Source organism: Staurois parvus, unplaced genomic scaffold (assembly GCF_062004578.1).
Source record: "Staurois parvus isolate SC_StPar_1 unplaced genomic scaffold, SC_StPar_1.0 ptg000310l, whole genome shotgun sequence".
Taxonomy (NCBI): Eukaryota; Metazoa; Chordata; class Amphibia; order Anura; family Ranidae; genus Staurois; species Staurois parvus.
The window spans coordinates 50,820-76,937 of NW_028318106.1; the positions used below are offsets into that span (position 1 = coordinate 50,820).

Here is a 26,118-nt window from a genome sequence, read left to right on the forward strand (position 1 = left end):
TGTATGAAGGTGAGTTCGGGACCAGGGGTGGACTGACCATTTGGGAACTCGGGCGCTGCCCGAGGGCCTGGGGTCAGTAAGGGGCCCCATGAGATGCCCCTGGTACCTTTCATAGGCTTCTTTGGGTGCGGTTTGAGTGTGGGCGTTGACACAGGGGCCCCATGATCCCCTATTGCCTGGGGGCCCCATGAGTTGTCAGTCCGCCCATGTTCAAGACCCTAGATTGTAAGCTCCTTGGGGGCAGGGACTGATGTTAATGTATAATAAATATGTAAAATATAAATGAACGACTCTATATAAGTACCTGTAATAAATAAATAAATCGAATATCCGCATCACAAAACTCCAATTTGCATAAAAGCTGCAAACCCCCCGCCCATGTAGAAAGCACTCATGCAGATGTTTTCATTAAACCACCATCATATCGCCTCAGACGGCTTTTCTGTTGGGCACATTCAAAATCTGTTAATTTGTTCTGCCATTACACAGGAGCTAGTTAAAGTGTTGATGAGTTATATTTAGTGATTCCAGGCGGAGAAGATTGCAGTGCTGAGACTTCAACACAGATATCTTTTGGCTCAGACAATCCTAGCACAGGAAAGGTAATTATGTCAACAACGGTTTATTTCAAGTGTATGTGAATCCTAACAATGAACTGCTCTTATTTGCTCCCCATTGGTCTGCTAACGACACAGTTGAATACATTTTGTTGTCTACGTTTCATAAGCGCAAAAATAAATTCCTGTTGATCAGCCTTTTCCAGCCTTTTCACTCCAGAGGTACCCATGAAATAAACTTCAGGTCTCAGCAAACCTAAATGTAATTATTTGGGGCTTGGTGGGAAAAATGCCCTTTACATTGGTGGTTAGAATACCATCTTTAGGGCTTGTTCACACTTGACTAAATTTCTAGCTCTGCACAAACGCTCCTATACCCTTAGTATGGAGGTTAGACAGGCGTTAATGAGCTTTAGTATGGGCATTAGACAGGCGTTAATGAGCTTCAGTATGGGCGTTAGACAGGCATTAATGATATTTAGTATGGACATTAGACAGGCGTTAATGAGCTTTAGTATGGGCGTTAGACAGGCTTTAATGAGCTTCAGTATGGGCGTTAGACAGGCGTTATTGAGCTTCAGTATGGGTGTTAGACAGGTGATAATGAGCTTTAGTATGGGCATTAGACAGGCGTTAATGAGCTTCAGTATGGGCATTAGACAGGCATTAATGATATTTAGTATGGGCATTAGACAGGCATTAATGAGCTTTAGTATGGGTGTTAGACAGGCGTTAATGAGCTTTAAACCAGCAAACACAAATGCTCCTGCGCTTGGGGATGGACTCGATGCAGGCTGCAACCACATTAAGAATGTCCTGGAACATGCACAGCTTGCTGCCCTCAACAGACCGGGGGAATCCAAATATACTGAATGAGGAAAGAACAAAGAGAGGGCGCACAGGCCTAGTGCATTACCATAAAAAATGTTTAATAAGAAATAAAGTAGGTATTGTACTCACAAACGACAATAAAGTCAAGGCACATCATAAAAGAACAGCTGGGTCAACACCGCGCTGAGTAACAGTCCGTAATGGGGAATGTAGACATCCATTCCTGAGGAAGAGGCAAGTCCTCGAAACGCGTCACCCTATTGGATGTCTACATTCCCCATTACGGACTGTTACTCAGCGCGGTGTTGACCCAGCTGTTCTTTTATGATGTGCCTTGACTTTATTGTCGTTTGTTAGTACAACACCTATTTTATTTCTTATTAAACATTTTTTATGTTAATGAGCTTTAGTATGGGCAGTAGACAGGTGTTAATGATCTTTAGTATGGGCATTAGACAGGTGTTAATGAGCTTTAGTATGGCTGTTAGACAGGCGATAATGAGCTTTAGTATAGGCGTTAGACAGCCCTTAATGAGCTTTAGTATGGGCGTTAGACAGGCGTTACAAAATGCTCGCAAAGCGCCCAATGCGGGGTTTTGAGGCATTTTATAAGCATTCTAAAAGCAGTAAAACTGCACCACAAACACCTATAATAAACTGTAATGGTAATAAACGCGCCGCAACGTGTTTGTGGAGAGTCACCATAGACTTGAATGGGAGGCGTTGAAAGGCTTCAAACTCCTCCAGACTCTGCATTGTGTCGCTTCAAAATTGAAGCCTCATGTCAACACTTCATGTGTTGATAATGTGATAATGTGAACAGCACTGTGTGCTGCCCATAGCATAATTTGCATAGGCGTTTGAGGAGCGTTAAACCTCCTGTCTTACGGACAAATAAATAGATCATTGATGTCATGCCTCCGACTTTGCCAAGTGGCATTGGCCCCAAAACTATGCAGGCACCATCATAATTTAGGTTAACCAGTTCTAAAGCAGAAATACAGCTACAGGGCAGCACGGATGCGCAAAATCACGTATATATACATAATTTTGCATTTCCAGGTGGGAGTGGCACGCGCGCCCTACTTGTGCCGCCATTCATGGCCTCGGCTGTCAATCACCAGGTCCCGGCAGGTGATTACTCGCCAAAACCTGGTGATCGCTGAGTATCTCCGAAGGGGGAGAGACCTGCGTATAAACAACACAGATCTCTCCCTGTCAGCTCCTGCACACTTCTTTGTATGGCTGTGCATAGCAGAGCCATACAATTCAGTGTGCTTACAGTGAAACAAACACACAGCCCACATAGTGAAACAGCACAAAGTTAACCCTTTGATTGCCCCAGATATTAACCCCTTCCTGCCCAGTGCCATTAGTACAGTGCCAGTGCTTTTTATTAGCATTGATCACTGGGGATGTCAGTGACACCAAGTCAGTTCCCACCCAGTGTCAGAATTCCCGCCACAGTCTCGTTATAAGTCGCTGATCGCCGCCATTACTAGTACAAAAAATTTTTTAATATCTATACCACCATTTGTAAACGCTATAACTTTCACTTAAACCAATTAATTTACACGTGTTGGGATTTTCGTTTATTTGGAACAGTTTTCTTCCGAAAATACAATACATTACATTACATTACTTCCGAATTTTTTTTCTGTCATACAAGAATGTTCAGAACTTTAGCAACCTCTTCACTTTCAATATGAGGCTAGCATGTAAAAACAAAAAAACGGACAATCATTCGTCTGATATTCTCACCATGAGTACGGGGATTTAGCTTTATGGTGGTTCTAAAGGTCGAAGGTTTTTTAATGCATTCTCTGCAGGAAAGAATATGTAAACCCAACATTTCATATTCCTGATATGTGCCTGCTATACCATGTACTTGTATGAAGAAGTCTCCTGTTCTCTTTGTATTGCTTCCTTTGTGTGAAATCCCCGCTGTTCTTGCCAGTCCCTCTGCTTCCTATTAAACACTGACCGTACTAGGCATGAGAGCACTGCATGGTCAGTTCTCTACTAGCTGTTCTGGGAACTCTGCCTGCTCTCCTCCAATGATCAGACTTGTCCTGACACACCTACTCCCTACCCCCCCCCTCCTTGCACAACCTTTCACTGGGAAGATCAGTGTACTGCTGTTTCTCCTCCACTAGCTCTTATGCAGCTGAGGACAGAGAGTATGTGATCATTTATAAAAAAAGGGAAGCACCCCTAAGAGGGAAGCCCCCACAGGCTCCCTGAGCCTGATCTCAGTCCAGCGCTTCCTTGAATCTCTCATTCCTCATTGGCTCAGACACAGCAGTGGGAGTTACTGGCTCCCACTGCTGTCAATCACAACCAGTGGGGAGGAAGTGGCAGGGCTGAGCCACACTCTGTGCGTCAGTGGACACACAGAGCTGGCTAGGGAGAAAGCACGCACAAGTGCCCCCATAGCAAGCAGCTTGCTGTGGGGAAACTCATTAAAAGGAAGGGACAGAAGAGCCAGCGGGGGACCTGAGAAGAGGAGGTTCAGGGCTGTTCTATGCAAAACCATTCACAAAATAGAAATGTATCTTTACAATCACTTTATGCTTGCAGTATTAGAGGTATAAGGAGGGTAAAACCTTAGAGAAACACAAATAGTTTCCACTTCCCAATAAAGGAAGAGAAAAGCAAAAAAAGGGAATTCAAGTGTGCCAATAATAAATATATATATATATATATATATATATATATATATATACAGAAATAATACCACAAATAAATTTTATTCATACAAACAAAAAATATTTAAAATCATTGCTGTTAGAAGCTGTATGGCGATATTCCATCGGAAATGTCAAATGCTGGTATGTATATAACATGCAAAGGTGTATTAGTTCCGATGGTTACATAAAACAAGGCGTAAAGGATCAACGCGTTTCACTTTCTCCACTTCATCAGGATTCACACCCACAAAAGAACATTACAGCATCAAATGTCTCACTAGGTGGTATGCTGTTGGCGGAGCATGAAGCGATTTTTATTTTGAGAGTGGGTTCCCCGTGTATGGCCCCCCGGGATTCACTACATGTCTTTCCCTTGTATATAATTGAGGACTGTATGCAATGATGCGGAGTTGCTGTAATGTTCTTTTGTGGGTGTGGATCCTGATGAAGTGGAGATAGTGAAACGCGTTGATCCTTTACGCCTTGTTTTATGTAGCCATCGGAACTAATACACCTTCACATGTTATATACATAACAGCATTTGACATGTCCGATGAAATATCACCATATGGCTTCTAATAGAAATGATTTTAAATATTTTTAGTTATTTGCATGAATACAATTCATTTGTGGTATTATTTTTCTTCTATATTTCATTTTGGCACACTTAAAGTCCCCTTTTTTTGCTTTCCTCTTCCTTTATTTGGGAAGTGGAAACTATTTCTGTTCTATATATATATATATATATATATATATATATATTTGGATGGTGCCTGTATGTCTTACTACCTCATCCACGTACATTTTTGTAACAATAAAACCATAGAAGATACGCATACTTTTCTATTTTTATCAGTATATGCATACATTTTATTTCAAACATGTATGCCCATTCTGTTGATGATGTGAACCTCATTTCCAGATGGTTATGCTCTATATCTTTACTGATACATCTTGAAAATCAAAAACAAAAGATTACACATAAAGTGAACCTGTCCCAAAGCTGGGCAATTCAAACTGCTGTTATGATGAAAACATGTGTAAAGCACTGAGAACTGAATTACAATCTGATTAGTAGATCCAGAGATATATGCATCTGGTGTTATGCAGAATTCTTGAATTTGGACTGGAAAAAACAAACCTATCTTCTTTCTGCTCCTTTCTGCCCTCTGCTCTCTGCTCCCTTTCTGCTCTCTGCTACTCTTCCTTTTTAATGTAACAGTTGGTTCTAGTACCTAAAAAGGTATGAAAAACAACCCTTCTGGTACCCCAACATGACCATGGGCCACCCCAACATTCTTGATAGATTTATATCATCATCTGTTAAGCTCATTACAATCTGTATTTTTAGGGGACCCAGGATCACTAGCCAGCCATTTGTAAAAGTAAAATAGTCTTTATTGGTTTTCAAAATCAAGCAAATAAAACTGCTTACTTCAGCAAAAATAAACCCAAACAGTCAATAATGTTGGCCTAATTTACAAGGACACAACGGCTCACCACCAGTATACCATAAGTGTAATCGATCAGTGAAAAAATGTACCATTGATGTTGTTAATGATCGATAAAATATCAATAATTGGGGGACAAATATTGATACAATGGTGGAGTTATTACATGCATGTTCGACACATTTTTATAAATCCGAATGAGTTTCTAAGCACGTATGGTAAGCATAATACACACAGTCAGCAATATGTTTTCGAATTTGATTTCTTTTTTGAATTTGTTTTGAATTTGATTCAAATTTTGATAATTTTTTATTTCGGATGAAATTTAGTTTAGTTATTTCAGATTAGTTTAAATTCATTACTATTGTAATTCGGAAATTTGGATACATCCGAATCTCTAAATAATGAAAATTTTGTCCAAATTTTGATTTGAAACAAAACGAACCGCGTATGTCTACTGCTAATATAAACGAGCCCTCACACAGTTTTTTACAATACATATATACTTACTGTATATATACTTATCACATCTCATGACAATGATCTCATTGCTTTACTGTTTGACTAACACCTTTAAAAAAAATCAAATAGTGATCTCATTGTCTTATGATCTTTGATAAACATGTCTGAGCTAATATATAATATAGCTTGCAAGTGATTCTTCTTTATAGATGAAGACAAAATGAATAAAGAGCTAACAGCAAGCTTCTTGAACGGATAAAACAAATTTAAAGCAAAACTAGTATTTAATTATAATACATAATATATAATTTATATTATATAGAAAAGTTCTTTTGGTGAATCTGTTTTGCCTCTTTCCTAGAAGGACACTTAGGAGGCAAGAAACTCCGGACCAGGTTCAGCTTTCAAAGGAAAAGTTGAGATTTGAACATAACCTTTGCTGCCTTTATTAGTGGATCTATGGATGGTTTTGGCATTAAGATAACCTCTGCTTATATGTTTTTCTCATCATATACTCAGTCTGAATTGCCGAGGCTTGTGACAAATCGACTTTAGAGCATGGTTCAACATAAATTCACTGTATTCCTTGGTACCTCCATATCCTTCGTGACACAGAACAACGATCATGGCAATTGCGGCTGCCCACAAAGTCCTATGGATGCCTTGGTAAAGGGCGGCCAGGATGGAGTAAGACGTAGGAGTATCGTCCAGAATGAAAGCAAGACATATCACCAGAAGCATGACAAGCAATGCAGATATCCATCCTACAACCGCCTGAGCCTGTACAGAGACACAAATCCTTCCAATTACAGAAAAGAAAAAAACAAAAAAACAGATGGATCAACAAATGTACTCAATGTACTCTTCAAACTAAATACAGTTACGGTACTTGTCAGAGTACGGCAAACTCCTGGTGAATCATTCATCATCCTCAGAACTGTCAGAACAGTAAACAGACATTGAGTGTCTTAGCAGCATACAAACCTAAGAACAGAGTACACCTCGAAAAATTACAGCCCTATAGATGTTATTATCAGATATGTTGTGTTCCAGGATAAAAGGACCAGCGGTGCAATATGTGACACATAGGGATGCACACTGTGGACTTGTTTAAACTTGTTTTGATTTTATCACACATTCAAGCATCTACTGCTTCAACATGCATTTTTGAGGCTTTGTGATTCTTTTTTTGAAGCCTGGAAAATGCCCTGTGTGTTGATTTTCAATTTAGCATCAGTAGAACCCTGGCTCAGAAGTACTCCCAGCCCAGTAATACCCCTGTGCTGCAAATCCACAGCTCAATAGTACCCCTGGTCAACAGATCTCTAGCAAATTAGTACCCTCGTTCTGCAGATCCCTTGCTCAGCAGTACCAGCTCTGCTGATCCCCCACTCAGAAGAAACTCCAAGCTCTGCTGATACTTTGGTTTGCTGATCCTACTCTCTGTCCAGTCCCCTCTCACTATATTGCTCCAATGTTGCTCACCACGTGTGACATCTGCTAGTTTCTAATAAACATAAAATTAGTGAAGCGCTTGTATCACATGAATACAATCATGTATCTCCATAAAGTATAATTTTAAATCAAAGTGACCACTATATATAATAAATGTGTGTTGACTCCCTCTAGTGGAAAGAAAAATAGTGTCAACCAAAATAACTAAATATCACACATTATGAAACTAAATATATAGTGCATGAATCAGATATACTGAACAAAGTATATATACGTGAAAACAGAATAATTGGCCACATACAATGGTGTCTAAATCAAACATAAATAATATATGCCATAGGTGAAAAAAACAATATCAACAGTGAAAAAATATTCCATGCATGTGACTGTGCTTTAAGCTGGAACACACACGTGATCTCCACTTCTAAGTGCAGGTACTCTCCTTCAAATGGCAGCAATGCCTGCTCACCTCCCTTCCTTGACCCACACAGGGCCTCAAAGCAGTTACCACCTCAGTGGTGTATTCCTCTGGCAGACTCCTTAATCCTCCTCCTCTCTTATGTAACTCAGAAAAAAACAAGAAAGCCTTCCATAGTGTAGTAAATTTATTAGGCAAAGTTAAAAATAGCAAAGTTTCCACTCACATGCTCCTTTCCATAAAATAGCATTTTTCCCAGCCTGTGGGTAGATATGCATGCACCTGGGGGAATCCAATATGGCCACTGCGTCCGGACATGCGTCACCAGGAAGTAGACAAACCGACGCGTTGCGTCACGTGCGTCGTGACTTCATCAACCCTGATATGGGTTATCCATGGCATATCCATGAAGGGACACACAGACCTCTACATGGTAGACAATGGCACCTTGACTGCCATTAGGTATCGGGATGAAATCCTTGGACCCATTGTCAGACCCTATGCTGGTGCAGTGGGTCCTGGGTTCCTCCAGGTGCACAACAATGCCCGGCCTCATGTGGTGAGAGTAAACAGGCAGTTCCTGGAGGATGAAGGAATGGATACCATTGAATGGCCCCCACGCTTGCCAGACCTAAATCAATTAGAACATCTCTGGGTTCATCTGACACCGCCAGGTTGCACCTCAGACTGTCCAGGAGCTGAGTGATGCCCTGGTCCAGATCTGGGAGGAAATCCCCCAGGACACCATCCACTGTCTCATTAGGAGTATGTCCCAACGTTGTCAGGCATGCATACAAGCACGTGGGGGCCATACAAACTACTGAGGACCATTTTAAGTTGCTGCAATGAAATTTCAGCAAAATGGACTAGCCTGCTGCATCATTTTTTTACTTTGATTTTCGGGGGGGCTTTAAATTCAGTCCTCTGTAGGTTGCTAATTTTCATTTCCATCAAACGATGGGGCATCCTTATGTTCCTAACACATTACCCCGTCCATATTCGTGTAGAAATCCAGCATGAGATTTTTCTCCATTGAGATCTGATTTGTTTTCAAAGTGTTCCTTTAATTTTTTGGAGCAATATATAAATAGAATACAACAGTCAATGACAATCCTTATCACATATACCTGTTTTTTTTCAGATATCTTGGTTAATAGACCTTGGCATCTGTATTTTATAGTCACAAGAACTTACCTTGTTTCTAATGTACTGCTTTTGGGCAATCATAATGCCAGTCACTATACCAACCAAAAACGGGCCGTATCGACAGTAAGGTTTGGTGTAATACTCCACCCAGTAATTCATACGGGACTGACTGTGGAAAAAAAAGGATTTCTTATGAGTAGATTATAGCCTATCTCTAGGCACATAGCTAAATACACCCATGTTATGTACATTTCCAATGGTTACATAGTAAAGTTTTAAAAATATACTAGTCCATCTAGTTCAACCCACAGAAAAAAAAATTGAAAACCTCCATATACACAATCTTATACCCACACTTGATCCAGAGGAAGGCAAACAAAAACATAAATCATGATCCAATTTTGCTCAAGTGGGAGAAAAAAAAATCCTTCCTGATCCCCCAAGAGGCAATTGGATATTCCCTAGATCAACTACCCCTGGTGTTACTATAAATATTATCCAATTATATTTTGTTCATTTATGAAATAATCCAGGCCTTTTTTAAACCAATCTACTGAGCTGGCCAGAACTGCTCTTGAGGGAGTCTATTCCACATTTTCACAGCTCTTACCGTGAAGAAGCCTTTCTGTATTTGGAGATTAAATCTCATTTCCTTCAGTGGTAAACACTGTCCCGTTGTCCTCTGTGATGACCTTAGAGTGAATAACTACACTGTGTTCACTATATGAACCACTGATGTGTTTATACATGTTGATCATATCCCCCTTAATCTCTTCTCAAAAGAGAATTGAGAGAATTAATTCAGTTCCTCTAATCTTTCCTCATAGCTGAGCTCCTCCATGCCCCTTATCAGTTTGGTTGCCCTTCTCTGTACTTTCTCCAGTTCCCCTATATCCTTTTTGTGAATCGGTTCCCAAAACTGAACTGCATATTCCAGATAAGGTATTACTAATGATTTGTACACGGGAAGAATGATATGTCTTTCTGCAGTCTATACCTTAATACAAGAAAGTGTTTTGCTCCTGTAGCACTACCCCCTTAGGAATTGCTGATGAATTTGGGTCCCCCTATAGAACTGCACAGTCAGTCATTCAGCATTTTTCTACACAAGCTAGCATTCTGAGACAGAAACCAGACCTTGAGCTTTTGTTTTGTTGTTTATTAGGGGGTTAAACGTGGATAGAGTAAGGGGGGCATAGGATGCCCAAAGGAACCAACATCTGAAGACAACGTCTGAACTATTCACAGCTTCTCTTCTCTAATGCAACACAGTCTCTGTTGGAGTGCTAGCCAGCAGCTCCTAGCTGTACCACCCCAGACCCTAGATGAAATCCTCTTCACCCAGAAAACTGAAGACTTCTCTTCTTAAGCAGGGGATCTGGCTCCTGTCCTTTTAAGTGAGGTGAAGAGTCAGTAGTAGGGATCTAATCTGGTTTCCCACCAGAGTGCTCCTTCCCCTATCTGCCCAGGGGGTGCAGATGTACTCACTCATATCCTCTCCTGTACTGCTAGTGGGTAAGCTGCTGCTACCAGGCCTATAAGCTGGGCTGCTCTTTCCCTACCATATACAGTCAGGTCCATAAATATTGGGACATCGACACAATTCTAACATTTTTGGCTCTATACACCACCACAATGGATTTGAAATAAAATGAACAAGATGTGCTTTAACTGCAGACTGTCAGCTTTAATTTGAGGGTATTTACATCCAAATCAGGTGAACGGTGTAGGAATTACAACAGTTTGCATATGTGCCTCCCACTTTTAAGGGACCAAACGTAATGGGACAATTGGCTTCTCAGCTGTTCCATGGCCAGGTGTGTGTTTTTCCCTCATTATCCCAATTACAATGAGCAGATACAAGGTCCAGAGTTCATTTCAAGTGTGCTATTTGCATTTGGAATCTGTTGCTGTCAACTCTCAAGATGAGATCCAAAGAGCTGTCACTATCAGTGAAGCAAGCCATCATTAGGCTGAAAAAACAAAACAAACCCATCAGAGAGATAGCAAAAACATTAGGCGTGGCCAAAACAACTGTTTGGAACATTCTTAAAAAGAAGGAATGCATCCGTGAGCTCAGCAACACCAAAAGACCTGGAAGACCACGGAAAACAACTGTGGTGGATGAGCGAAGAATTCTTTCCCTGGTGAAGAAAACACCCTTCACAACAGTTGATCAGATCAAGAACACTCTCCAGGAGGTAGGTGTATGTGTGTCAAAGTCAACAATCAAGAGAAGACTTCACCAGAGTGAATACAGAGGGTTCACCACAAGACGTAAACCATTGGTGAGCCTCAAAAACAGGAAGGCCAGATTAGAGTTTGCCAAACGACATTTAAAAAAGCCTTCACAGTTCTGGAACAACATCCTATAAACAGATGAGACCAAGATCACCTTGTACCAGAGTGATGGGAAGAGAAGAGTATGGAGAAGGAAAGAAACTGCTCATGATCCTAAGCATACCACCTCATCAGTGAAGCATGGTGGTGGTAGTGTCATGGCGTGGGCATGTATGGCTGCCAATGGAACTGGTTCTCTTGTATTTATTGATGATGTGACTGCTGACAAAAGCAGCAGGATGAGTTCTGAAGTGTTTCGGGCAATATTATCTGCTCATATTCAGCCAAATGCTTCAGAACTCATTGGACGCTTCACAGTGCAGATGGACAATGACCCAAAGCAGACTGCAAAAGCAACCAAAGAGTTTTTTAAGGGAAAGAAGTGGAATGTTATGCAATGGCCAAGTCAATCACCTGACCTGAATCCGATTGAGCATGCATTTCACTTGCTGAAGACAAAACTGAAGGGAAAATGCCCCAAGAACAAGCAGGAACTGAAGACAGTTGCAGTAGAGGCCTGGCAGAGCATCACCAGGGATGAAACCCAGCGCCTGGTGATGTCTATGCGTTCCAGACTTCAGGCTGTAATTCACTGCAAAAGATTTGCAACCAAGTATTAAAAAGTGAAAGTTTGATTTAGGATTAATATTCTGTCCCATTACTTTTGGTCCCTTAACAAGTGGGAGGCACATATGCAAACTGTTGTAATTCCTACACCGTTCACCTGATTTGGATGTAAATACCCTCAAATTAAAGCTGACAGTCTGCAGTTAAAGCACATCTTGTTCGTTTTATTTCAAATCCATTGTGGTGGTGTATAGAGCCAAAAATGTTAGAATTGTGTCGATGTCCCAATATTTATGGACCTGACTGTAGGTGGTCTTCTCTCAGGTCCCGAGTTTTCTGCCTTTCCAGCTCCAGGCTCGCAGGCAGGCCCCATCTCACCAGGCCTCCTGGCAGCCTTCCTCCTCCAGCCTGAAATCTTTCTATTCCTTCTTCCACTTGAGTCCTCACACACTCCTGCTACTGAACAGGCTCTTACACATTTAAGGGAGTCCCAGCCCCTTGCCAAGCCTTCTGTTGGGGATTGGCTGAGGTCCCTCAAGAGTGCAGCCAACCACTCCTCAGATCTACCCTCTGCCTCCAAGGCCCTCCTCCAATAACCTCAGTGCAGGGGCAAATTACAGAGGGGATGGCCTGCAGAGTCTCTCAGCCCTGGCCACCATTTGACCTCTATGGCTATCACACCTAAGTTGCTAACCAGGTCGTGACTAACCATTAGGGGTTAGCTCCCCCTATCTGCACTAAGAGGGTGCTACACTCGCTTTGGAAGCTGCAGCTTGGCATTGCATGCCATTATTAAATGTATAATCTACCAGAACTCCCAGATCCTTCTCAACCATTGACTTCCCCCAGTTGTACTCCCCCTAGTATGTATGATGCATGCATGTTCTTAGCCCTCAAGTGGCATAACTGTACATTTATCAACATTAAACTTCATTTGTCATATAGTTGCCCAATTAAACAGAGCATTGAGGTCGGCTTGTAGGTTGGAGACATCTTGTAAGGACGCAAATTTTCCTACGGAAACCTATCATCTATCTACAGCCAGCATTATTCATGGCATAAGTAAGGCTTTTCAGCCGAAATGCGTTAGTGCTGTATTGCTGTATTTCTCATGTAGCCAATAAAGATTTATTATTATGGATGTTTCTGACTAGCCAGCTCAATCTCACTACTATATTGTTTATTGGAGAGTGGAGGCACCTGAGCCAGAGCACCAGTTTCCGGCCACAAGAAGGTGTTTTGCGGTTGAGTGTGGTGGTTTTTTCCCCCTTTTCAGTGATTGTAGGTTTAGATCCAGTTGCCTGAAATCTCCAAAATTCTAGACATGTCAAAGAGCCAAATATTCAAAGTTTTATAGTTACCTTTCACCTCTTGGATAACGGATGGAAAGTTTTAAAAAGAAGGAAATCAAGGTGGTGGTAATAGAAGATGCGATAAACATCAGAGCCACTGCAGCAAACATAACATGTTTAGCTCTGCAAAACACAAAAACAGATCAAATTCTATCAAATAGAGCAAAGGATCTACAGCGGGGATGTCAAACTGGTGGCCCTCCAGTTGTTCCCAAACTACAAGTCCCATGAGGCATTGCAAAGCTAACAGTTACAAGCATGACTCCCAAAGGCAGAGGCATGATGGTTTTGCAACAGCTGGAGGGCCGCCAGTTTGACACCCCTGATCTACAGTACAGGGCCGGACTGACAACTCATGGGTCCCCCGGGCAATAGGGGATCATGGGGCCCCTGTGTTCTTGCCCACACTCAAACCACACCCAAAAAAGCCTATGAAAGGTAACAAGGGGCATCTCATGGGGCCCCCTACTGACCCCGGGCAGTGCCTGAGTTCCCAAATAGTCAGTCCGCCCCTGCTACAGTATCTCTGTGTCTGTTCTATGATGAACTTCAGGAAATAGCTTTTGGAGGAACTCACTAGATGTGTGTGTGATTCTCTGACTACCCAGCTGTCAAAGCAAAACTCCCAAACATAACTAAAGTGGTATTAAACCTTTCAAAAAACAAAAATGTAATATATTGCAGCTTACCAATCCTTATGCGATGTGATGGCTGTTTTTTTTTTTTTGTTTAGACTTTTGACCCTTTTTCTAACCGGGTGATCTGGCCAGTAAATTTCCTGTGTCCACTCTGGATGGAGGAGCAACAGAGACACCTTTGGACATCAGCATTGTCAGTCTGAGGAGATGGTAGTGTAAGGTGCTCTAGCAGATTAAAGCTTGGTTCAGATATATGCATTTTACGTTTGATGCTTTCTCCAGTGCTTTTTGCAGTTTGTCTTTCTACACATTTTTGATGCTTTTTTGACGCATTTTTACCGTTTTGAGTTTTGTTCAGCTCTTTTTTTTTTTTTGTTAAAGTGGAATTTTTTTTGTTGCTGGGCAGGATAAAAATGAAAAATGCGGCAAAAATGCTCTACCGTGCATTTCAGCAGCTTTTCCATTAAACTCTATTGTAGCAAAAACCCTGCTTTTTGTAAAAAGTCTCTGACCCTTTCCAAAAACGCAGCAGATCAAAAAAGCATAGATGTGAACATGTCCCATAGGAAACTATGTTAAATGGACTGTAGTGTGTTTCTGCAAAAAGCACTAAAAAACGCATTGGTGTGAATGGAGCCTTTTATGGACTTGACTAAGTCTCCGTTCACGCCTATGCTTTTTGTACGTTCTGTTGTGCTTTTCGCAGTTCGTTTTGCGTTTTTTTGAATGCGTTTTTACCTCGTTTTGTTCAGCTCTTTTTTTCTTTTGTTAAAGGGGAATTTTTTTTTGTTGCTGGGCAGGATAAAAATGCAAAATGCGGCAAAAATGCTCTACTGTACATTTCAGCAGCTTCTTCATTGAACTCTATTATAGCAAAAACCCTGCTTTTTGCTTTTAAAAAGTCCCCGACCCTTTCCAAAAACGCAGCAGATCAAAAAAGCATAGATGTGAACAAGTACCATAGGAAACCATGGTAAATGGACTGTATTAAATAAAAGGAGAAAATAGGTGCAGCGCTAAAATCAGAATACAGTAAAAATTCTCTATAAAATATATGCATCTAAATGGCAATGGTCAAAAAAGATGTGATACAATGGTAAACAGTGCGCTAATCCGTGAGAAGTGTTAAAGCACACGTAAAGTCCTCATCCCAGATCAGTGGTGATAAGAGAGGTGAAAAATCCTAGGAACAGATAGAGTGCGCACTCACCAGAGGTGCGTTTAAATAACGCATGTAGAGAAGTATAATCTGCATGAACGCTCCAGCATCAAGGCTCTGGTCAGACCGCACTCCGTACTATCCTCTGTTTCACCGCGAAGAACAGTAACCGGGATTCATCAAACCGTGTAGGCATCAAAGGTACTCCTTAGTCCAGATAGGCACTGTGGGAGGTGGTGCTCTCAAAGAGAGCCCAATAAAGGACGCCACATAGTGTGATGCTATTTGACTAGGGTTTATTAGCCAAAAAGGGTGAAACAACAAAAAGTTACTGACCATACAATGTTGGCCACATATAGTGGCTAGATGTCCATAAGCTGTAGCCTCCTCTGACGCGTTTCGTGCGATGCACGTCCTCAGAGGATCAGGGCTTACAGCAGGACATCCTTCCCCATCTATTTATACACAGAAATGGCAATCGGGCTAGTTGCGGCGGCCATTTTGCCGGCGTCTCGCGCATGCGCAGTAGATCGGCGCCATTTTGCCATAGGACGCTGAGGAGAATGCAGTTATTCCTCCAATGTCCATTCAAAATTACATAGAACATACAGGGTAGGCGCCATGTTATAGGTGGGGAAAGCAGAATCTATTATAATCGCCGATCAGGCTACTAAGAAAATGAGCATTGTTGTTAGAACTAAAAGGAGCATTATGCTGTCTGGTAGCATTAGCTCCATACAAAAAAACCCATATCCAGATAGAACTCGGTGATTTGCTGCAGTGTGTTTATCCTGTATATATATGTATATAGATGCATGTTACGGAATTTGCATAATATAAATTAAGGAAAAATTAATCCTTATTCTGCTTTCAATTTAAATATGAATATAAATAGTCAATCAGTGATTACTCACTAATGACTTTATAAAAAGGTTTAATAAATATTAAGTCATGATAATAAACAATTATAAAATAATTATGCGATGGCCATTTCTGTTGTAATAGATAGATGTAGATAATACAGATACAATTAAAATCTAACATATTTTATTAAGTATATATTTTAAAATAGTTCAGTATGGTATAATCAATTTCATATGGTCAGAAAATTAAAATAAAACATCAATACTGGTACATAAGCATAAGACATAAAAAATATATAAAAAATAGATTAATAAAAAACTCCCTAAAAACATGTGTAAAATAGAATTCACAATAAAACGTTATGTTGGTGTTGTTAATAATAGGACACCATCAACCACATCAACTCAGACAGGGCAAAAATATCAATAATTTCAGAACAATGTAAACGCACATTAACTGTCATCAATAAAGCAATTCAAATCAAATTCAATATTGTGGCCTTTTGGATATAAAGATCCAAGGTCATAAATCCACTTAGACTCTAATTGTGAGATCGCTCTTTTTTTATCCTCTCCAATGTGCGTTTATCAATCCTATACCCATAAATATTAATGATGATGGGTCTTGGTTGTGATGCGTTTTATAATGTAGAGATAATGAGTGATCCTTGTAGCCCTTTCTGACATTATTCACGTGTTCTTTTAAACGATCTCTCAATCGTCTGGTTGTTCGTCCAATATATTGTAAATGGCAGGGGCATTGTATTAGATAAACAACATATTTACTTGTACAGGTAATAAAGTCATCAATCTTAAAGGTCTTGCCATTTGCTGTAGAGCTGAAACTTGTATGTCTGCTTGTAAATTTACTATTAGTACAGATCATGCACTTTCTACATGGGTAAAAACCTTTCATTTGAGGAAAGAAAGGAGCATATATAGGGGGGTCGAGAACATTCGGGGCTATTCTGTTCCCCAACGGAGTGGCTTTTCTAAAAGCGATCTGTGGTTTATCTGGTAAAAATCGTCTTAAAACTGGATCTGACATAAGAATCTTCCAATTATTACGAATTATCCTGGTGACAGACTTATGTTGAATTGAATAGTCTGTCACAAAAGGACAGACTCTCTCAGGTCTCTTGTTATCATTATTCATCAACATCAAATCTCTGTTAGAGTTGCCTACTTCTGTCATAGTTTGTGTCAAAGTATTTTCATCATAACCCTTTTCAAGGAACTTAGTTTTAATGATGGCGGCCTGTTTATAGTATGTATTAACATCGGTACAGTTGTGTCTAATTCTGGTAAACTGACCCTTTGGTATATTCTGCAACCATGCCGGATGGTGGCAGCTTTCCAGGGGAATGAAACTGTTTCTATCAGTTTTCTTAAAAAATGACTCAGTTATAATTCTTCCTTCAAAATTTATCAAAGTCAGGTCCAGAAAATTAATGTTCTCATGACTAGAATTAAAAGTGAGACTGATGTTAAGAGAGTTAAAATTCAAAGTGGTGAAAAAATTTAAAAGTGATTCTTCATTGCCATTCCATATGAGGAGGATGTCATCTATGTATCTCCTGTAAAAGGAGAGTTCGGGCCAATCTCTAGCATAGATGACATCCTCCTCCCACCTGGCCATAAACAAATTCGCCAGGCTGGGGGCGAACTTCGCCCCCATCGCCACACCCTTAGTCTGTAAATAAAACTGCCGATTAAACCAAAAATGGTTCTTATTCATTGCGAATTCCAAAAGTATTAAAATAAAATCCTTCTGTAAAATTGGTATATCACTAAAACCATCTAAGAAAAACCTCACTGCTTCCATACCATCCGAGTGGTTTATATTAGAATACAGAGAGGCTACATCGGCTGTAACCAGGAATGTATCCGAATTAGTAGATACAGTTGTGACCAAAATTATTCAACCCCCAATGCTGTAAAGGGGTTTAGGGACTATAGTGTACATTTGGAATTGTATTCAGAATCAAATCCTACAAGGACGTTGTAACTACCCAAATGCAACTAAAATGACATCAATTGTTTATGTAATACAGTAGTAAATGGTTCTTATGTGGTTTCTTCATTGCCACAATTATTCAACCCCTTAAAGACTACCACTCTGAAGAACAGAGGTTCATACAGGTGCTTTCCATCAGGTATTGAAAACACCTGTGGATGTCACCGAGCAGCAATCAAGCATAATAAGCACCAATTAGGCAGCTTTAAAATGACTGTGATACTCAGCTCCTTCTAGACATTTACTGGTGTGGTTACAAACATGGTGAAGGCAAGAGAATGGTCCAGGAAGACAAGAGAAGAGGTGATTTCTCTTCACAGGAAGGGCAATGGCTATAAGAAGATTGCAAAGATGTTAAACATACCAAGAGACACCTTAGGAAGCATCATTCGCAAATTCAAGGCAAAGGGCACTGTTGAAACGCTACCTGGTCGTGGCAGAAAGAAGATGCTGACTTCGACTGCTGTGCGCTACCTGAAGCGTAGAGTGGAGAGAAGTCCCCGTGTGACTGCTGAGGAACTGAGAAAAGATTTGTCAGATGTGGGTACAGAAGTTTCAGCCCAGACAATAAGACGCACACTGCGTAATGAAGGCCTCCGTGCCAGAACTCCCAGGCGTACCCCCTTGCTGTCTCCAAAGAATAAGAAGAGTCGACTGCAGTATGCCAAAAGCCATGTGGACAAACCACAAAAGTTGTGGGATAGTGTTCTGTGGACTGATGAAACAAAATTAGAACTGTTTGGGCCCATGGATCAACGCTATGTTTGGAGGAGGAAGAACAAGGCCTATGATGAAAAGAACACCTTGCCTACTGTGAAGCATGGTGGAGGGTCAATCATGCTTTGGGGCTGTTTTGCTTCTGCAGGTACAGGGAAGCTTCAGCGTGTGCAAGGTACCATGAATTCTCTTCAGTACCAGGAGATATTGGATGGAAACGTGATGCAGTCCGTCACACACCTGAGGCTTGGGAGACGTTGGACCTTTCAACAGGACAATGATCCCAAGCATACCTCCAAGTCCACTAGAGCATGGTTGCAGAGGAAAGGCTGGAACATTTTGGAGTGGCCATCGCAGTCACCAGACTTAAATCCGATTGAGAACCTCTGGTGGGACTTAAAGAAAGCAGTTGCAGTGCGCAAGCCTAAGAATGTGACTGAACTGGAGGCCTTTGCCCATGAAGAATGGGCGAAGATACCCGTAGATCGCTGCAAGACACTTGTGTCAAGCTATGCTTCACGTTTAAAAGCTGTTATAACTGTAAAAGGATGCTGTACTAAGTACTAAGATTGAATGTCACTTGGGGGTTGAATAAAACTGATAATGCTGTGAGCACAGAAAAGACATTTGTGGTTATTTCATTATAACTGTTATGTTATATTTGTCTGACCTACAAGTGCCTCTTTAATGTAAATGTAAGCAAGATGACTGAATGATCAAAAGCAATGTCAAACTGGCCAAAACACTCAATTTCAGTGGGGGTTGAATAATTTTGGTCACAACTGTATGTCTTTAATATCATGGAGAACCTGCTTTGTGTCTTTAAGATATGCCGGTGTTTTCATCACAAGTGGCTGTAGGAAATGATCAATATATTTACCTATTCTGGCCGTTAGAGATCCTATGCCACTTATTATCGGCCTCCCTGGTGGCTTAAGTGGATCCTTATGTACCTTAGGTAATATGTATAAAATAGGGAGTCTAGGTGATACTGGGCATAAAAATGCTTTTTCTTTTTTACTTATGATGTTCTCCTCATATCCCCTTTGTATTATAGACTTAAGTTCTTTCTTATATTGAGCTACTGGATTTTTAGGTAACGGTAAATATGTATCTCTATCACTAAGGATATTTTGGACTTCTTTAATATAATCAATTTTATTGAGGACTACAACTCCTCCCCCTTTGTCCGCAGGGCGGATCACGAGGTCTTTCTTCTCTAATAATGAATCAATAGCTCTACGATTAGCGTCATGTTTGTTGATTTTCTTTGTTTTTAAAGTCTCCAAATCACGTAACACTGTATCCCTAAAAGCATTAATATAGGTATTATTTTGTGGTGGAGGGTTAAACAGTGACGGATTATGAAGCTTAGAGTTAATGAATCTCCATTCGTTTGAGGGTAATGGAGGTTTATTGAAAAAAATATTTTTTTAGTGATAGTTGTCTTACATATTTTCTAATATCGACATAAGTTTGAAACTTATTGAGCGGTTTATTAGGCGCAAATTTTAATCCTTTATTTAATAATTTAATCTCTTGGGTAGTCAGAGTTTTATTACAGCGTCCTATGGCAAAATGGCGCCGATCTACTACGCATGCGCGAGACGCCGGCAAAATGGCCGCCGCGACTAGCGCGATTGCCATTTCTGTGTATAAATAGATGGGGAAGGATGTCCTGCTGTAAGCCCTGATCCTCTGAGGACGTGCATCGCACGAAACGCGTCAGGGGGCTACAGCTTATGGACATCTAGCCACTATATGTGGCCAACATTGTATGGTCAGTAACTTTTTGTTGTTTCACCCTTTTTGGCTAATAAACCCTAGTCAAACAGCATCACACTATGTGGCGTCCTTTATTGGGCTCTCTTTGAGAGCACCACCTCCCACAGTGCCTATCTGGACTAAGGAGTACCTTTGACGCCTACACGGTTTGATGAATCCCGGTTACTGTTCTTCGCGGTGAAACAGAGGATAGTACGGAGTGCGGTCTGACCAGAGCCTTGATGCTAGAGCGTTCATGCAGATTATACTTCTCTACATGCGTTATTTACACGCACCTCTGGTGAGTTCGCACTCTATCTGTTCCTAGGATTTTTCACCTCTCTTATCACCACTGATCTGGGATGAGGACTTTACGTGTGCTTTAACACTTCTCACGGATTAGCGCACTGTTTATCATTGTATCACATCTTTTTTGACCATTGGCATTTAGATGCATATATATTTTATAGAGAATTTTTACTGTATTCTGATTTTAGCGCTGCACCTAATTTCTCCTTTTATTTGATCATTGTAAGGTTGGTTGGTTGCCTTTTTTGGTGTTCTAGCTGCTTATACATTTCTGTTTTGTAGCGCTCGCTATACCATTTCCAAATGGACTGTATTGTGTTTCTGCAAAAAGCACTAAAAAACGTGTATATGGAGCCTTATATGGACTTGACTAAGGCTCCGTTCACACCTATGCTTTTTGTCTGTTTTGCAGTGCTTTTCGCAGTTCAATTTGCATTTTTTTACATGTGTTTTTACCTCGTTTTGTGGAATTTTTTTTGTCGCTGGACAAAATAAAAATGCAAAATACAAAACGCGTCAAAAACACGCCAAAAACGCACTGCCATGCATTTCAGCAGCTTCTCAGTTGAACTCCATTGTAGAAAAAATGCTGCTTTTTGCTTTTAAGAAAAGTCCCTGACCCTTTCCAAAAATGCAGAAGCTCAAAAAAGCATAGATGTGAACATGTCCCATTGGAAACCATGTTAAATGGACTGTAGTGTGTTTCTGCAAAAAGCACTAAAAAATGCATTGGTGTGAATGCAGCCTTAGATGGACTTGACTAACATGTCATTTTGCCCAAGATAATGATAGACCAGTAAAATTATTGCGGTATTAAACCAAATACCAAAAATGTAATATGTTGCAGCTTGCCAATCATTAGATGTGGTAGCTGCATTAGTTTTCTTTCTTTTTCCCTTTGCTTTAACCTGGTGATCTGGCCAGTAATGCACCTCCTATATTAGAGCGCCCCCACTCTAAATGGAGGAGCACAGGGGGCACCTTTGGACAGCAACATCAGTCTGGGAAGGGGGGGGGAGAGTATTAAATGTATTAGCAGATTTTAAATACATTAACAAATTTAGGCCAAACTCCAGATCATGCTTTATAATGAGTTACAGCAAACATTTTTTCCTTTTGAGATTAAAGTTTTACATTAATAAATAAAAGCTGATCATTGTAAGCCCCCCAGTCAGTGGTTTGTCTCATCCTGTAAACTGATACATCTGGAAGAGGTCTTGTTCTTTTGAAAAACCACAGACTTACTGGCTGGGTCATCAGATGAAAATAAAGGAAACAAAGCCTAAAAAAGAAAACGAATGCAGTCATCAAATCTAAGAATTGGTAAGCTGCAATATAATGAATGTTTGCTTTTGGGTTTATTACTGCTTTAAAGGTACCAATTCTAAAAGCAGTTTTTAATTGTCATTATAAAGAGTCCATATTCCATTCTCCCAAATTAGTCATTGGCCAACTGGACATTTGTAAACTTCCCATGAGCATGACCCTCCTGACTCTTGTCTTGATTCGTATTTTAACTCTATTGTATTGTACAGCACTGTTAATGCCATTGGAGCTATATAAATCCTGTATTAAAAAAAATTATTATAATATTTATTATTAACCACTTCCTGACCACCCTATAGCAGATATACTGCTACAGGGCGGCACGGGTGCGCAAAATCACATATATATATACATGACTTTGCATTTCCGGGTAGGTGGTGTGCGCCCTACCCGCGCCGCCATTCGCGGCTGTGGCTGTCAATCACCAGGTCCCGGACAGTGATTTCTCGCCGGTGCCTGGTGATTGCTGAGGATCTCCGACAGGGAGGAGATCTGTATGTAAACAATACAGTTCTCCTCCCTGTCAGCTCCTGCACACTGCTTTGGATGGCTGTGCACAGCACAGTCCTCCAAAGCAGTGTGATTACAGTGAAGTACACACACAGAGAGCTTACAGTGCAACAGCACACGGTTAACTCTTTGATTGCCCCAGATGTTAACCGCTGCCTGCCCAGTGCCATTAGTACAGTGTCAGTGCTTTTTTTTTTTAGCACTGATCACTGTATTGGTGTCATTGGGGATGTAAGTGACACCTAGTCAGTTCCCTCCAGTGTCAGAATGCCCACCGCAGTCCCGCTATAAGTCGCTGATCGCCGCCATTACTAGTAAAAATTAAAAAAAATAATTCCAGTATCTTTACCGCCATTTGTAAACTCTATAACGTTCATGTAAACTAATTAATTTACACGTATTGCGATTTTGTTTACCAAAGACATGTCGCAGAATACATTTTGGCCTAAATTTATGACGAAATTTGATTTTTAAATTTTTTTTACTGGACATGTTTAATAGCAAAAATTCAAAAATATTGTTTTTTTTCTCAAAATTGTCGGCCTTTTTTTTTATAGCACAAAAAATAAAAACTGCACAAGCGATCAAATACCACCGAAAGAAAGCTCAATTCGTGGGAAAAAGGGACATAAATTTAATTTGGGTGCAGCGTTGCATTACCACGCAATTGTCATTTAAAGTAACTCAGCACCGTAACGCAAAAAATGTCCTGGTCAGGAAGGGGGTAAATCCTCTGGAGGGCAAGTGGTTAATAATAATAATAATAATAATAATAATAATAATATCATTATACATACTCAGCAATCAGCAATTGCTGGGGGTGGGGGGAGCATTAAGTCACAAAATGGTTCACAGACATTGTGCTAAAACTAAGCGGACACTCTTAAATGTTATAACGCAGCGAATGATCTATGTCATTAATTTCCATTCTCACAGGGGACCCCCAACTCAAACCCCCATAAGAACATATGCCTGAAGATATACTTACTTGACATACAGGAAGATGAGAAGAGGGGTTGTGAGATGGAACTGAAAATCATTTGAGAGGTACCAGGCCCAGCCGGTGCACTGAAATAAATGGCAGTGAGACGCAGCAATTATTTTCTATAAAGTGTTACTACGCCGTGCAAAATAAAAGTTTTGGATTGTATCGCTCTCTGATGTACAATTCATGTTGGCGTGTTGTATTGATTGGCCCCAGCTGGACATATAGAAGGTCAGCACTGCCGCTGTCACATACAGGGATATTATTGATTGGGTTAATATCTGCTCCTTTGTTTCAAAAAAGTATTAATGTAATAGACATTCATTCAAACCCATGCATGGAAGTTCTTTATTGTGCAATTAAATGATTGAGAGAAGGCAGGAATAAAATAAAAGGCAAAGAAATAAGAAAGGAGGGAAGGAGGGACGGGAAGAAAGGAGAGGGAGGGAGAGAAGAAAAAACAATGTTAATCAATTTTATTATAATCCTTCATTCAGTTTACACGTTTTTAAGTGGACTCTAATTTTAACTTTTCATTTTATTTAGAGTGAGAGGGAAATGTTTTAAATCAGTTTTATGTATTTATAATTCTTCATTTAGTTTACAAGCTCTTAGGCTACCACAATTTTTTTTTTTTAATGTTTCATTTAAAGTGTTCCTAAACCCAGGACCCTGCATTCACTATATCTGGTCTCCCCGGACCCTGCATTCACTATATCTGGTCTCCCTGGACCCTGCATTCACTACATCTGGTCTCCCTGGACCCTGCATTCACTATATCTGGTCTCCCCGAACCCTGCATTCACTATATCTGCTCTCCCTGGACCCTGCATTCACTACATCCGGTCTCCCTGGACCCTGCATTCACTACATCCGGTCTCCCTGGACCCTGCATTCACTATATCTGGTCTCCCCGAACCCTGCATTCACTATATCTGCTCTCCCTGGACCCTGCATTCACTACATCCGGTCTCCCTGGACCCTGCATTCACTACATCCGGTCTCCCAGGACCCTGCATTCACTATATCCGGTCTCCCTGGACCCTGCATTCACTACATCCGGTCTCCCAGGACCCTGCATTCACTACATCCGGTCTCCCAGGACCCTGCATTCACTACATCCGGTCTCCCAGGACCCTGCATTCACTACATCCGGTCTCCCCGGACCCTGCATTCACTACATCCGGTCTCCCAGGACCCTGCATTCACTATATCCGGTCTCCCCGGACCCTGCATTCACTATATCCGGTCTCCCCGGACCCTGCATTCACTATATCCGGTCTCCCCGGACCCTGCATTCACTATATCTGGTCTCCCCGGACCCTGCATTCACTATATCTGCTCTCCCCGGACCCTGCATTCACTATATCTGGTCTCCCCGGACCCTGCATTCACTATATCTGGTCTCCCCGGACCCTGCATTCACTATATCTGCTCTCCCCGCACCCTGCATTCACTATATCTGGTCTCCCACAGCACACACAACATGGAAATGCAATTATTTTAGTAAATATACACTCCAAAATACCTTTTCTCATCAGCAGTATAAAGCATTCTTGTGACTTATTATTTATTTCAGGTACTTATATAGCGCCTTCAACTTACGCAGCACTTTACATATATATTGTACATTCACATCAGTCCCTAACCCTCAAGGGGCGTACAATCTAAGGTCCCTAACTCACATTCATACATACACATACTAGGGCCAATTTAGACAGGATCCAATTAACCTACCAGCATGTCTTTGGAGTGTGGGAGGAAACCGGAGTACCCAGAGGAAACCCATGCACGCACAGGGAGAACATGCAACTCCAAGCAGGTGGTGTCATGGTTGGGATTCGAACCAATGACCCTAGTACTGCCAGGCGGAAGTGCTAACCATTTAGCCACAGTGACTTCTTACAGTGTCCAGCTGGGTACTGGTTATTTTTTAGGAGGATTTTTCATTCTGCTCTGACTGTCCTATGAGGCTGCATAACCCCTGACCCTCTGTCTGGACAGTGCTGATTGGCCCTGTGCTGATCACATGCACCCTCTCTAGCAATGCACACTAAACTGAGCATGTGCAGAGTGACTCCTAGAATTCTGTACTATCAGCAGATGGATTGGGGACAGTAAAAGAAGGGGAGGATCTGAGAAGACAGGATCAAACACCCTTTTTACACAATGCAGAGGATTAACCCCTTAGGTTCCACAGTGAGTATAACAAGCATGCTTTACTGCATATACAGACTGATTTTACTGTTGTGGGTTTAGTACACTTTAACTTAATTTTTTATATTTGTATAAAGTCTTTATTGTACATATAAACATTTAAAGTGGTATTAACCCCAAAGCCTAGACTGTAATCATTAGCCGTGGTGGCTGCATTTGTTTTCTTTATATAAGTTTTTTTCCGCTCTGTTGTCACCTGGTGATCTGGCCAGTAACGCACCTCCTGTATTAGAATACCCCCATTCTGGATAAAGGTGCACAGGGGGCATTGTTGGACAGCAGCATTGTCAATCTATGGAGAGGGGAGTGCTGGATATACTAGCAGATTTAGATACACTAACAAA

The 26,118-nt window shown here is 40.9% G+C and overlaps 1 protein-coding gene across 1 annotated transcript in view; it reads right to left on the minus strand.

The window, feature by feature from the left end:
- LOC149457630 (O-acyltransferase like protein-like) overlaps positions 1-26,118 on the minus strand; it is a 148,950-nt gene that overhangs the window by 8,425 nt on the left and 114,407 nt on the right. Inside the window, exons 10-13 of the mRNA XM_089683422.1 lie at positions 23,561-23,640; positions 13,279-13,392; positions 9,059-9,179; positions 6,585-6,771 (exon numbers count right to left, since the gene is read on the minus strand). Of these exons, the coding sequence (XP_089539548.1) occupies positions 6,585-6,771; positions 9,059-9,179; positions 13,279-13,392; positions 23,561-23,640 (502 nt within the window). The remainder of the gene's footprint in view (positions 1-6,584; positions 6,772-9,058; positions 9,180-13,278; positions 13,393-23,560; positions 23,641-26,118) is intronic.